This window comes from Eriocheir sinensis, chromosome 19 (assembly GCF_024679095.1).
Source record: "Eriocheir sinensis breed Jianghai 21 chromosome 19, ASM2467909v1, whole genome shotgun sequence".
Taxonomy (NCBI): Eukaryota; Metazoa; Arthropoda; class Malacostraca; order Decapoda; family Varunidae; genus Eriocheir; species Eriocheir sinensis.
The window spans coordinates 20,743,910-20,757,392 of record NC_066527.1 but is presented as its reverse complement, the minus strand read 5'-3'; the positions used below and the strand labels follow the sequence as shown (position 1 = coordinate 20,757,392).

The following is a 13,483-nucleotide window of genomic DNA, read 5'->3' as shown; positions in this document are numbered from 1 at the left end:
GTAAATCACTTATACTCAATCCATACAACTTTCAGTCCCTATGTATTGAGCACTAATATGCCCAGCTATGAATCACTTATACTCAATCCATACAACTTTCAATCCCTATGTCTTGAGCACTAATATGCCTAGCTATGAATCCACAGAGCAGGGTTTGATCCCAGCCCACTCTGCCTTTGTGTGACTTGAGTACCACTTGTTGATGGTCAGGCCCCAGCTTATTATTGGTGGCACAGGCAAAATGTTTACAGTGACTGATCTCTCATCCTGTCCCCAGGTACTCCACTTAACCAAAACGGCAAATGGGTGGCACATGAGTGATCTGCCCCTCAGTCAAGATTCAAAAGGATCAGCTGTCACTGGGGTTAAAAGCTGGAACCTGCCTCGTGTGTGTAACAGCCACCCAGTCGCTGCCTCCCTCCTCCAAAGACAGGTACACACCAAAGTTTTGTCTACAGCTGATTGGCCTTATGTAACTAGGGTGATACATTGAAAGGCAAAGGTTGCTTGTAATTTTTTTAATATTTTCAGTAAAAAACAAAATATAACCATTTGTAGAAATGCTAAGTATTGCTTTAATTAATAGTCATAAAAATACTGGGTTACTTTATGTAAGGCCAGGCAAGGCACATTATTTCTCGCTTATCCTGAATCCTTGTACACAGTGAACGTGTCCTGGAACACACCAAGTGATATTCCAGGCAGCACACACACACACACACACACACACACACGGCTGTGGAACTTTCCCCCAAATTTGTACAAACGTTATAACTTGTGCTATCAGAAATGCTACAGTTTCACAGTAACAGTAATTTCTTCTATCATGAGGAGAAAACAATAACCTAATGAGATGTTAACTAACCCCAATAAGAAATACTTCTGTGAAATTAATCCTTAGGAGCTATTTCCCACTCTATCAAAGCTAACAGAACACATTTCAATTGCATTCAATTTTTCAAAGGTTGCATGCCCACCCAACCCACCCACTGCAGCTGCTGGAGGCCTACGAGTCCAGAATGTAGTTGGGATGGACCACCAGGAGCGGGTCTGCCTCGTCCAGGGTCCCAGAGGAGGAGCCCTTGAGCCCCGTGTGTGTGAGGGGCACGATCACCTGGTCCTGTGGGGAGAAGAGGTGAGTGGTGAGGCTAAACATGATACAGTTGTCCCCCAAGAAGTTAAGGAACTGAACTTCACACTTCATCTCCTTACCCTTCTTTTCCAACCTTCCTCTGTTTGTGCATTAATTTCTTCCTTCCTTCCACCACTCTTCCTTATCAGTCCTGCCAAGTCTTCTTTCATCCCTCTATCACTCCATTCTTAGCCAATCCTCCTCCCTCCATCTGTTTACACCTCTTCTTTCATCCCGCTAAACCTCCTCTTTCATCCACTAATCCCTTTATTCTCAGCTGTACTTCCTCTTCACCCCTCACTCCTACCTCCTCTTTCCTCCCACACTCCATTCTCTTCACTTATCTTCACTCCCTTCACCACACTTCTTTCATCCCTCCATTCTCAACCAATCATCATCTCCACACCTCTTCTTTCCTCCTTCCACTACCCCTCTATCCTCAGCTAAACCTCCTCTTCTCCATCCATCCATCCCTCCCTCCACGTCTCCACAGCACTCTACTTACATGATAGGTGAGGCGGTCCAGCACTTTCTCCACCAGGACCTTCTGCTCCACCAACTCCGCCTCAGACTCCAGTTCGCCGCTCATCTCTGACAGGTACCAGTTGACGATGGCCGACCGCCTCAGTCCAGCGCTCTCGGACCCTTCCTCGCCCTCCTGGGACTCAGTGCTCATCTCCTCCCGCCGCATGTGCATCATGAGGAGGTTGGTCATGTTTCGGTATGTCTCGTAGGAAAGCGTCTTGGTGGTGGAACGTTCCTTGGGGTCCTTTTCTTGCGAGGCAGGGGTTGCGACACCATTCACTCCTGTAAAGGTGATAGGCTGTTACTGCTGCTATCCCTTCTACAATAATCTATCCTAAGGTGAGAACATATCAGTAGAGTTGCTCCACCCCCCTCCTTTTTTTTTTCAGCCAAAGAAACATCGCTGTTCCTATGAGCTGGTAATTGGGGGTCAGGTGATTTAAGGCTGCTTTCACAGTTGTTTTGTTTGTTTTGATCGTTACCAATGGTGCCGATCGCCGCTATAGTTTTCCACGTGAAACTGGCCTATGGGGTAGAGGCGGCTGCAGAGGAAGCGAGAGGTGATGAGAGTGTGTGGTAGGGTGCGGGGCTAGGCTAACCCCGCAGCCGCCACTACCTCATCGTCCAGTTTTAAGTGGAAATTCTAAAGCGGCGATCGTCGCCATTGGTAATGATCAAAACGACTGTGAAAGCAGCCCTTAGTGTGGGTTTGGCAAAATCTGGTTTCAGGGAGTCAGGCAGGAGGGCAGCAGGCAGGACTTCTCCAATACGTTCTCACCTCAGGGTAAATAGACCATAGTACCCCTGTTATTCCTGACTGCCTTTTCAATCCAGTGATGTAACTTTGTCATACTATTAAAGAGTAGGGGGGTGTAGCTGTTACTGGTTAGAGTGAATAACTGATCTATTTATGCTGAAAGGGGGGAAGTGAGTGTTGTGAAGCATTATCATGTGTGCTGAGGGGAGATAGGACTCTCTCCCTCTATCTACATGGATGGGTAAATGGATAGAACAGCAGATGGAAACATGGAGTGGCATGAACAGAGTATGTGTGTGTGTGGGGTGGGAGAGGAGGGAGGAAGTCATAATGTTCCTGGAGGGGCTTGTGTCTGTGGGGTTTGTCAACATACTGTGGGGAGACATCCTGTGGGTCCTGTGTGCTGTTCTGAGAGAGAGAGAGAGAGAGAGAGAGAGAGAGAGAGAGAGAGAGAGACCTTACTGCAACCCATACTTTGTGAAGAACCATCCTACACTATCCCCCCTCCTCCATCATCCCTTGGGTTTCCTCCACCTCCTTACCTGCATTGGGGTCAGTGTTCTCATCCGTCTCCATGGGAACCTCCTCCTCCCCCTCTTCCTCCTGGCCTTCCTCGCCATCCAGGTGGACGTCCGGCTGCTCCACGCGGATGATGGACTTGTTCAGCAAACGGAACGCCTCCTTGACGTGTTTTGGGGCGACCTGCGGCACACACGGGTCAGGTCAAAGTAATGATAATGTCAGCAGAAGATAATATACAAGTGTGTGTGTGTGTGTGTGTGTGTGTGTGTGTGTGTTTGTTTTATCTATAACCATTTACTTTTATTTTTTGTGTAACTTTAGTTCATAATATTTCCTTGTCTTCCTTTTCTTTCTTTCCTTCTATCAAGCAACACCTCAACATCAGTCAGTATCAACACCAAGGTCACCCATCCAATAGGCCACAAGTGTAAAAATAATGAAAATACAGATTGATAAACTTCATTTTGATAATATTTAATCTATATATCAACTAAGTGTTCCAGATTAGTGTTGCAACTACTACCACCCCGATTCCACCCACCTGGTCGGAGCAGTGCATCCTGGCCATCCCCTCGGACAGCCTGATCATGGACTCCAGCTGACGCACGGTGACTCGCCATGAGGACCGCGCCACCCCCACGCTGTCCCTCTGCCTTAGGGTGCGGTACTGCTCCACCAGGTACTCAGTCGCCTCCTGCAGAGCATCAAAAAGTGGTTAGAATGTGGAAGCCCAAGGTGATAGATAATAATAGAAGTGAGAATGTACAGTCCCTCTTAGAGAAGACACTCCCTGCAGAAGGTCTTGTAAAACATCTGGAGGAATGAAGATGTGGAGAGAGGCAGTGTTTTGCATCCAAGAACTTTCTCCCAGCCTTTAACTGACACTCCTCATTCTATTCCATCCCACTCCCATCCTTGATTTCATGTACTCTATAACCAACTTTAAATACTGTAAGTTATGTAATTTTTCTCAGGGCAAGTAACTTCTTTTATGAGTAACCGTAAAGACTAAACTATCATAACTGTTGGTTCTTTATGCACAGGAAGTCTCCCATGCAATTTCATCCCCAACTCCCACCTCCCTCTCCTCTCCATCCAGTCTCCTCATAGCCCATAAGATGCGAAGTGACTACAGGTTCAGAGTAAAGTGAATCAATATTTTTGTCCACAATTGCCCGTCCATCAACTTACCTTATTCATCTTGGGCCTGAACTGCCTGGCGAATAAGATGTATCGCTGCACCTCCTCCAGGGAGTATGTGCGGTCCACGCTGGCCTCGTTACGACAGTGGAGGTCCACGATGCGCCGCGCAATGGCGTAGTCTGTAACCTGCAAAGGGAAGGGACAAGTGAATGAGAGGTCTTGTACTGTAAAACACCAAGGGGCTGCACGCATGGGAGGAAGTGAAGGGAAGGAGTGGGAAAAAGATGTCTCATGAGCTAAATTTAATCACTGTCTTTTGCAATCACCCACTGTCATCTTGTGTTAGCAAAGGAAAGTAAGAAGTCTTGTACTATTAAACACAAAGTGGCTGAATGAACAGGTAGGAGTGTGGGGAGAGAGTGGGACAAGATGCCTCGGAAACTAAATCTGATCACTGTCTTTTGAAATCTTCCTCTGTTGTGTTGACTCAGCATATTGTGGAAATTCTGCTTTTGTTTTGCCAATGGGCCATCTCTGTAACTGTAGCATATTAACAAAAAAATAAAAGGTTCATACATTAAGAAAAACTACTAAATGATTCCTATCTAGTAAGACATGGAAGAGAGAGAGTGTGTGTGTGTGTGTGTGTGTGTGTGTGTGTACGCCACTGTTGCCAGATTATCGTACTCAAGAGCATAGTGTTGACCGGTTTCTGACGCATAACTATTGCCAAGAAACATCAGCAATTAACTATTTTAACGATACAACAAATTAATCCCATTATTGGGGCCCAGGAGACAGTTTTTGGGTCGGAAATGGGTAAATATTAGAGGCTGAGTACGATTATTTGGCAACATTGGTGTACGCTTATTCAACTTACCTCATTACACTCGTCCACCAGGATGAAGAACAGGTCAAAGCGGGACATGATGGGTGCGGAGAGAGCAATGTTTTGGCGCAGCGACTTCGCACGGTCGTAGCGGCCGCCGATGGGGTTGGCTGCGGCAAGGATGGAGGTGCGTGCGTTGAGGGTTGCCTTCACTCCAGCCTGAGGGAAGAGGAAGAAAAAGAAAATTAATTGATCCTACTTTTATGTATCACTAACTTTGTGGATAGTAATAAAGCACTCACCATCACCGCAACCCCCTACCTTCTCTTGCCTTACCGACAACTTGCAACCTTCACCTAAATTTCACCCTTACACATCAGGCGGAGTGGAAAAATTTGGGCAGCTTTTCCGATACCCTACGCCCTGTCCACCCAGCAGCGAATGGGTACCAGGTATTAATCGGGGGTTGTTTCTCGTCTCCTGGGGTCTGTTCCCTTTTCCTATAATTCTTTCCCCTTTTGTCTCTCTCCGGCATATGACCACAGATGTTGCGCCGACTAAACAAACTTTCCAAACTTTCACCCTTACACCTACACACCCATAAACACACTCACACACTCTACGCACCTTAGTGATGGAAATAGTCTGCTGTTCCATAGCCTCGTGAATCGCCACCTGGTCCCTCTGATCCATCTTGTCAAACTCGTCGATGCAACACACGCCGTTGTCCGCCAGCATGAGAGCACCCGCCTCAATGACGAACTCGTGGGACTCCTCGTCGCGCACCACAGCCGCCGTGAGACCTGCCGCTGACGATGCCTTGCCAGAGGTGTAGATGGCACGTGGGGTGAAGTCCGACACCTGGGGGAAGGAAGAGGGTAAGCAAGGCACCCAATGAACAGCTAACATGCATGAATAATAAATCAAGCAGCACCTAGCGAGCATTTTTTGTTTCCAATATGAGGGAAAACTGTATGAAGGATATGAAAGTGAACACAGAAACCTTAACTAGAACACAAAACCTAAAATACACACCCTAAAAAAGTAAAGTATAAAATGGTTAACAGTTCCTGACATCTAACAGCATACATTTAAAAAACCTAACAGTGGAGGGAAAGATAACACAGACAAACTGAACTGATAAATGAAACCCTAATCCTTCCTCTATGACAACCAATTCCTCCTCTTCCTTATCCTTCTTCTACCTCACACAATTTACTTCATCTACATCTACATCCTCTTTCCCCTCAATCATTATCATTTCTTCTTTCTCCTCCTCCCTTGTGGACTAAAAAATGAGAGTACGAAAGGAATCAAAGTATTATTCCCAAGCAAGTCCCTTCCAAGTCTCACCTGCTTGAGGAATTGTGACTTGGCGGTGGACGGGTCACCCACGACGCACACGTTGATGTCCCCTCGCAGGCTGGTGCCCTCCTGAGTGGTCTTGGGCACCCCTCCGAACAGCATGAGCAAGATACCTGCCCACACACACACACAGGTAAGGAACGGTGAACCACAAATAGGTAAAGAAAGGTAGGGAAAGGTAACACATAGAAGGTAAAAACAAGTAGACACTCTCCCTTTCCCCTCCCTCCCTCTCTTATGCCCCTTCCAGCATGCCTCTCCTTCCACCCCTTCCCCTTCTTCTCTCCCTCCCTGTCATGCCACTCCTCACACCCTTTCACCCCTTCCCCGCCCTCCCCTCCTCCCTGCACCCCAACGCACCTCGCTTGACCTCATCGTTGCCGTGGATGGTGGGGAAGAGGGAGGTGATGAGGTTCTGGTAAAGGTTCTTGTCCCGGGACATCTCGTACACTTTGTTCCACTCCAGTTCCGTCATCTGGCGCTTGATGCTCTCGGCCGTCACCTCCTCCCCGCGCACCTCCTTCCCTCCAAACTGTGGCAGGGGGGATGAGGGATGATTTATATAGGCATTTCAATGAGGAAAAAAAAGATAGATTAAATACACACAAAAAAAAGTCATAAATATAATAAATGTAAAGCGAGGAAGAAAATAAAAATAAAATGCACAAAAATACAAGGTCATTATAAAATAAATATTATGACAAGAAAAAGAATGTAAATGCACAGAATAGAGTCATAATTAAAGTAGTAATAAATAAAAATGCAAGAGAAAAATATGAAATACCCCCCCCCCCCAAAAAAAATGACATTAACAAAAAAATAAAGCACCACGAAAAATAATTAAACATCTACAAAAAGTCATAAATAAAGCAGTAAATAAAAAAATAAACAGGTTACAAACAAAAACGGGTGTGTGGCAGAACTCACCTTAGGGTTGGTCTGGGTGACGGAGCAGCCCAGGAAGGCCAGGCGGTAGTTGAGGTCCCTTACACCCAGAGCCTTGAGGCCAGTCACCCCCTCACTGTCTTCACCTGGTAATGGGAGGAAGAAAGGCTCAGTAATAATTGAAGAAAGGGAAAGAAGGAAATGAAGAAGAGAAGGGAGGAGAAAGAGGGTAAGAAAGAGGAACATTGAGAAGAAAGGGAGGAAGAAAAGAGAGATAGAGGATGGTATAAAATGAGTAGGATGCAGACTTAGAGGAAGGAATGAGAAGAGGATAAAAATTATAAAAAGGCTCAGTAATAATTGAAGAAAGGGAAAGAAGGAAATGAAGAAGAGAAGGGAGGAGAATGAGGGTAAGAAAGAGGAAGATTGAGAAGAAAGGGAGGAAGAAAAGAGAGATAGAGGATGGTATAAAATGTGGAGGATGCAGAGTTAGAGGAAGGAATGAGAAGAGGATAAAAATTATAAAAAAGTAGGAATATGAGGCTGAACATCACGGAAGAAATGGTTATGGACCGGCAACAGTGGAGGCTCGTATCCCGTCCGACCCCACGATAGGAAATAGATGGATGTTAAACAATGATGATGATGATGATGAGTAGAAGGAATGGGGGATAGATAAGCTTTGGTTAAAATAGATGATGATGGTAAAGGGTTTGGACAAGAGGAACTAAATGAGAAAAGGAAAGAAGAATGGTTCAATAAGAGTGTGAAAGGGAAAGAGGAATAACAAGACAGAAAAGGAAAAGTTGGAAAGTTTTGTTTAGTCGGTGCAACATCTGTGGTCATATGCCGGAGAGACAGAAGGGGGAAAGAATTATGGAAGAAGGGAACAAATCCTAGTAGACGGGACACAACCCCCGATTAATACCTGGTACCAGATGGAAATGGAAGAAATAGGGTCAATACAGTAGAAGGAATGGGGGATAGATAAGCTTTGGTTGAATTAGACGATGCTGATAAAGGGTTCGGAGATAAAACAAATGGACAAGAGGAACTAGAAATAAGAAAAGGAAAGAAGAATGAGTCAATGAGCATGAAAGGGAAAGGAGAAGAGGAACAACAAAACAGAGAAGGGGGCTAAAATGGGAGAGACAAGCTTGGGGTTGGAAGAGATGGAGATGAATGGAGATGGGAGAAATAGGGAGGAAGAATGGGTCAGTGGGAGGAAATGGGGGACACGCACCCTTATGCCTGGCGGAGTTCTCGGCCCTGGCGCCTGGGAGGTTGAGCACTGACACATCCGGCACCACGATAAGGGTGCCGGTGAAGTCGCAGCGGTCGCCGGCCTGTGCCTGGTCCACTGCCTCCGCCCGCAACACCACCTCCACACTGACGGAGAGGAGAAGGTTAGGGTTTGGGATGCCTTCACTGACCTGTGCTCACCATCCACATTGGTACTCATATCAGGGAAAGAAAAAATAATTGTAAATAATAATAAGTAATAGTAAAGGGAGGAAATAGTAGTAAATAATAGTAAAGGGAGGAAATAGTAGATAATTGTAGAGGAGGAAAGAAGGAAATGAAAAAGAGAAGGAAGGAGAAAGAGGGTAAGGAAGAGGAAGATTGAGAAGAAAGAAAGGGAGGAAGAAAAGAGAAATAGAGGATGGTATAAAATGAGAAGGATGCAGACTTAAGAGGAAGGAATGAAAAGAGGATAAAAACTATAAAAAAGTAACCCGTTGAAATATTTATAGACTATACGAAACATCTTCAGAAAGTTATCTAATCAAAAACACACTGCAAAGAAAGACTGCAATACAAAATCTGGAGAAAATAAACAAAAAATCTGAACAACCACTACAATAGCTAATTAACCCGGTACCAGCGACAGGCCCAATTTTTGCCATGATATAAAACCCCTAAATAGATGATACATAAACTGATCACAAATGCGCTGATGTATATTACGAAGTGGTTTGCATGAGTGATGTTTTTTTCTCATTTTCTCGCTTAGAGGGGCCTTTAAGAAACATGATCCCTGCTGCTACCGGGTTAACAACTCAACTCAAACACACTCCCCCATGCCATTCACCCCGCCCCCCCCTCACTCTCCCAGCCACACACCTGCGAGGGATGCATCCGCGCGGCAGCTCAGCCTGAATCTCCTGGATGCGCACTTTCTGGAAGTCGACGAAGCGACTCTTGTTGGTGTCGAGGAGGAAGTTTTTGCGGTTGTTGCAGATGGGGTTCCGGCAGATGGTGGGCTGCGTGTACTGTGGAAGAACAGATGGCTTAAATAAGCGGTTCTTATACTGGGGTGTGTTTGGCAATTATCAGAAGGGGCAAACACCTTGGGGAAAAGTTGGAATTTCTGTTGTTGGAATATTTATCATCTTAACAAGAACACGGGGTAAAAGTCAAGGGGGACGCGGAAATTCCTAAAGAGGGTGTGGAAGTAAAATGTTTGAGAATTACAGGATTAAATCACTCAAGTGTGCAGCATACCATACTATCATAGAATAGGGTAACTGGTAACCCACTTCTCAGTTTCTTATGAGAACATCTCCAATATTATTAATATTAACCTTTCCAATACGTGACGCAGACGATGGCGTCACCGTATGGAAAGGGTTAAGAGGAAATGGAAGAGGATTAATCCTCTTCTAAACCTCTTAATGATTTTCCATTTCCTCTAAAGAGGTTCAGAAGAGGATTAAGAGGAAATGGAAAAGGATTAACCCTTTCCATATGGTGACGCCGACGTCGGCGTTGCAGTACTGAAAGGGTTAATGATTAAAAAATGGGGTAAATCTGCATGTAAAAAATTATCATTCAAGGGTGTGTGATATGCCATACCATTGAGAAATAGGGAAATCAATAATCCAACTCAGTGATGAACAAATATTTTCAGTTTCCTACAAGAACATCTACAAAATTACTGACTTTAATGCTGGTAAGAAAAAAAATGTAAATCTAAAAGCAAAAAAGTTATTATTCAAAGGTGTACAATATAGCATCCCATCCTGAAATAAGGAAACCAATAATCCCCTCATTAACACTCACCTTGAACTGCTGCTCTACCTTGGTGATCACCGTCTGGCAGTCCATGCAGATGAAGGTAGCCGAGACAAGCTCTGGGTGGACGGGGTGAGTGCGCACAACCTGGAAGAGAGAGAATAGGGTGAGGCAGGCTGGGAGGGCACGGGAGGGAAGGAATGGGGATTAGAAGTTGGTGTGGGAGGAGAGAAGAGGGAGAGGAAAGTCTTTAACTGTCCAAATAATTAAAACCACCACAATCACCCTGACGAAAATAAATAAGTAAATAAAAACACAGATAAACAAATAGAATAAAAATAAACACAAAACCAAACTTTCACACACACACTATACACCCACCTGTCCTGATATGCGGATGAGTGTGCCGACCTTCTGCGTGGTGAGCTCCCGCACCTTGTGTCGCGTGGGCACATCCACCACGCTGAGGTAGTACTCCTTCTCCACCGACACCTCCGCATGGTCCCGCACAAAGTTACGCACGGCACGGCACAGGAAGGGGTACACTCTGGGGGTAGCAAGAGGGGGGGATGAAGAAGCTTTTGGTGGTGAGGAAAACAAAATGAGCCAATGAATGATGCTCAGAAAGGTAGTTCCCTTAGTAGACTGGGATAATCACAGTGACATGACCTTTTCGATGTGAATAAAACCCACAATGACAGAAGAAAGAGGAGGGGAGGGAAGGGAGAGAAGTTGGAGAGACCAGTGAAGCAGGGTGGGGGGAAGAGGAAAGAGAAGTTAGTTGGATAGAGCAAGGTTAAGCTAACTGGGGGAGGAGGGGAGGGAAAGGGGAGCTGTAAGTTGGACAGAGTAGGAGGAGAAAGTTAAGAAGAAGAAGAGAACAACTGCAATAATATAAAACAAAATTAGCCAACCACACAGGAAAATAAATCTTAAAATAAATATATCAATCTCTCAGCAATAACATAACAACCACTGAGGGCTGCCAACCTGTAAAACTCCTCAACAATGATGGTGGCGAGGTTTTGGCTGAACTTGTCAATGTCCACAAAGGAGACCTCCAGCGTGTTCCTCTCCGGCTTGACCAGGTCACGCGCCTCCTCCAGGTACTTGACCTCGCCCTCCTCCTGGAACCTGGAAAAGGGGAGAGTACAGGTCATTAGCTGGTAAATTTGCAATAAAAAGGTATCAAGAGCCAGACACATCTCGGGCTTGGCAGAACATGCTACAGGAAAACTCACTTCACTGACAAGTTTGATGAAATTCTAACCTCAGTACTCTATTAATCACAGCATACACCTAACAGTCTAAACAATAATTAATACACCCATCAATATAAAGTGATCTGTGCAAGGTACAAAACTCAGTCTTTTTTTACTTAATTGTCTTATACTTACTCGGTTATATACAAACCTCTACAGACTGGCGTACGTACCTACAGATTTCAGTTGCCCCTTTCTATCCCTATTTCGTATACCTCATATTGCCTAACTTGTGCACATGGGGTAGCAACCAGGTGAGTTAACCGGCTAAAAATTGTCGACACCGATATTTCAATAATCTTGGTCCCAGGCTTTACAACTGCTTACCAATAGAAATTAGGGACATGACAAAATGTATGAGATGCATTTAAAAGGTTGACAAATATTTGAAAACCATAACAAACGAGCCTCATATTCCTCAAACTGTATCACTGACCAGCTACAGTATGTGGAGAAAGAAGAAAAATGTGGAGGCGGTGGAGTCTGAAGTTGGCCGCGGCGACTCCACCAGAACCTCCGACAAGATAGGAAAGCAATCACTGACTTGGCGGCAACACGCATAGGATTTTCAGCACCGGCCTATTTTACTGTACAATCATTATTTTGGCCTTAAGCATGTTAAATGAAGGCCATGGCACGATAAAGAGAGTTAAGTTACATGCATGCAGTAAAAGCCATTGTGGGAGGCACGGTAAGTGTTTTGGGCAGATTCTCCACTACCATTTTGCTACACGATCAAGATACTAACTTAAAAGGTACATAAAGGTCCTGTCATTGTAAGAAGAAGTGGCATTACAAGCAAGCACTGAGAACTTACTTAAATACACAGACATTTTTAACATTATTCCCCTACGAGTCCCAGCCATTGTCATCGAGGGGAGGGAAGCCATGGGTGTTTTGTGCCGATTTTACGTTACTTACTCCTCCAGGAAGTCTTGAAATAGCTTCTGGCAGCGCTCCCCGACCTCGTCCTTCACGGCGGTCTGAGCAGCGTTGGCCTCGGCGACGTCCATGGCGAAAAATGTGGAAAATAGTCAAGCGGCCGCCGCCTCGTCTGCCCCGATGACAACTTTTGGCGCGAAAGTGACGTCACGCGCTCAGGCCGGATTATCGTACTCACACCATTGTATTTATCGTTTTCTGCCCAAAGTTATCATCCCCCACAACGGACAGTATTCAATCAAACTGTATTAATCATTAGTATATTATATGTGAGTGGTGAAAACGAATCAATGTTCATTAAGCTGATTTGACTGTCATATTTAAGAATTATTGTCGTACATCTGCCAACAATAGTAAATATCATGCGCTATTGCTAGATTGTCGTACTAACATCATTGCCTTTGTCGTTTTCTGCCTAAAAGTTATCATCCCCCACAAATGATGGCATGAAAAATAACTTACTTAATCATCAATATATCCTATACCAGTAGCAAGAATAAATCAATCTTAATTAAGCTGATTTGGCAGTCAGATTTAATAACCATTGTCGTACATCTGACATTGTTAGTGACGTCACGCGGACACCCACCACCCGATGTGGTTTTCATAATCCCGTGCTTTATTTAATCACTCATATAACTACGATGATATAATAAAATGCTTCCTTATGTATTATTATTCCTGCCCTAATCTATCCTTTACTGTTGATTGTCTCTATTTCCTCCTCCTCCTTCTCCTCAGCCACTCTACTGATGTTTTTCCTTCCTTGTTTTCTACTCCTATTTATTTTCAGTAATCTAAGCTTTCCCCTTCCTCTCCAAAACTAGCCTCCTTCTGCTCTTCCTCCTCCTTTTCCTCTAACACTGATATGAACGACAATATGATAGCCCCTCCCAATAAAAAAAAATCTCTCATCTTTCTTCCCCCAAGTTTAGCTCTCTGGTATAAATGACAATGATACAGACTCCAATTCTCTTTAAGTTATTAGCTCTCTCTGGCATAAATGACAATGATAAAGCCTCCCAATTCTCTTTAAAATCCTACATCTTCTTTTCTTCCAAGTTATTAGCTCTCTCTGGCATAAATGACAATGATAAAGCCTCCCA

At 44.6% G+C, this 13,483-nt stretch overlaps 1 protein-coding gene across 1 annotated transcript; it reads right to left on the bottom strand.

Moving 5' to 3' along the window:
• Window positions 1-503: 503 nt before the first annotated feature.
• LOC127000919 (DNA replication licensing factor MCM6-like) lies at window positions 504-12,524 on the bottom strand. Its single transcript, XM_050865062.1, has 16 exons — window positions 12,357-12,524; window positions 11,164-11,307; window positions 10,555-10,720; window positions 10,222-10,320; window positions 9,283-9,431; window positions 8,402-8,547; window positions 7,201-7,304; window positions 6,634-6,805; window positions 6,262-6,386; window positions 5,536-5,769; window positions 4,960-5,127; window positions 4,128-4,265; window positions 3,478-3,630; window positions 2,957-3,116; window positions 1,638-1,939; window positions 504-1,120 (listed from the first exon to the last, which is right to left on the bottom strand). Exons 1-16 carry the CDS (start codon window positions 12,446-12,448, stop codon window positions 1,007-1,009), a joined length of 2,466 nt encoding a protein of 821 aa, XP_050721019.1. The 5' UTR covers window positions 12,449-12,524; the 3' UTR covers window positions 504-1,006.
• Window positions 12,525-13,483: the final 959 nt, after the last annotated feature.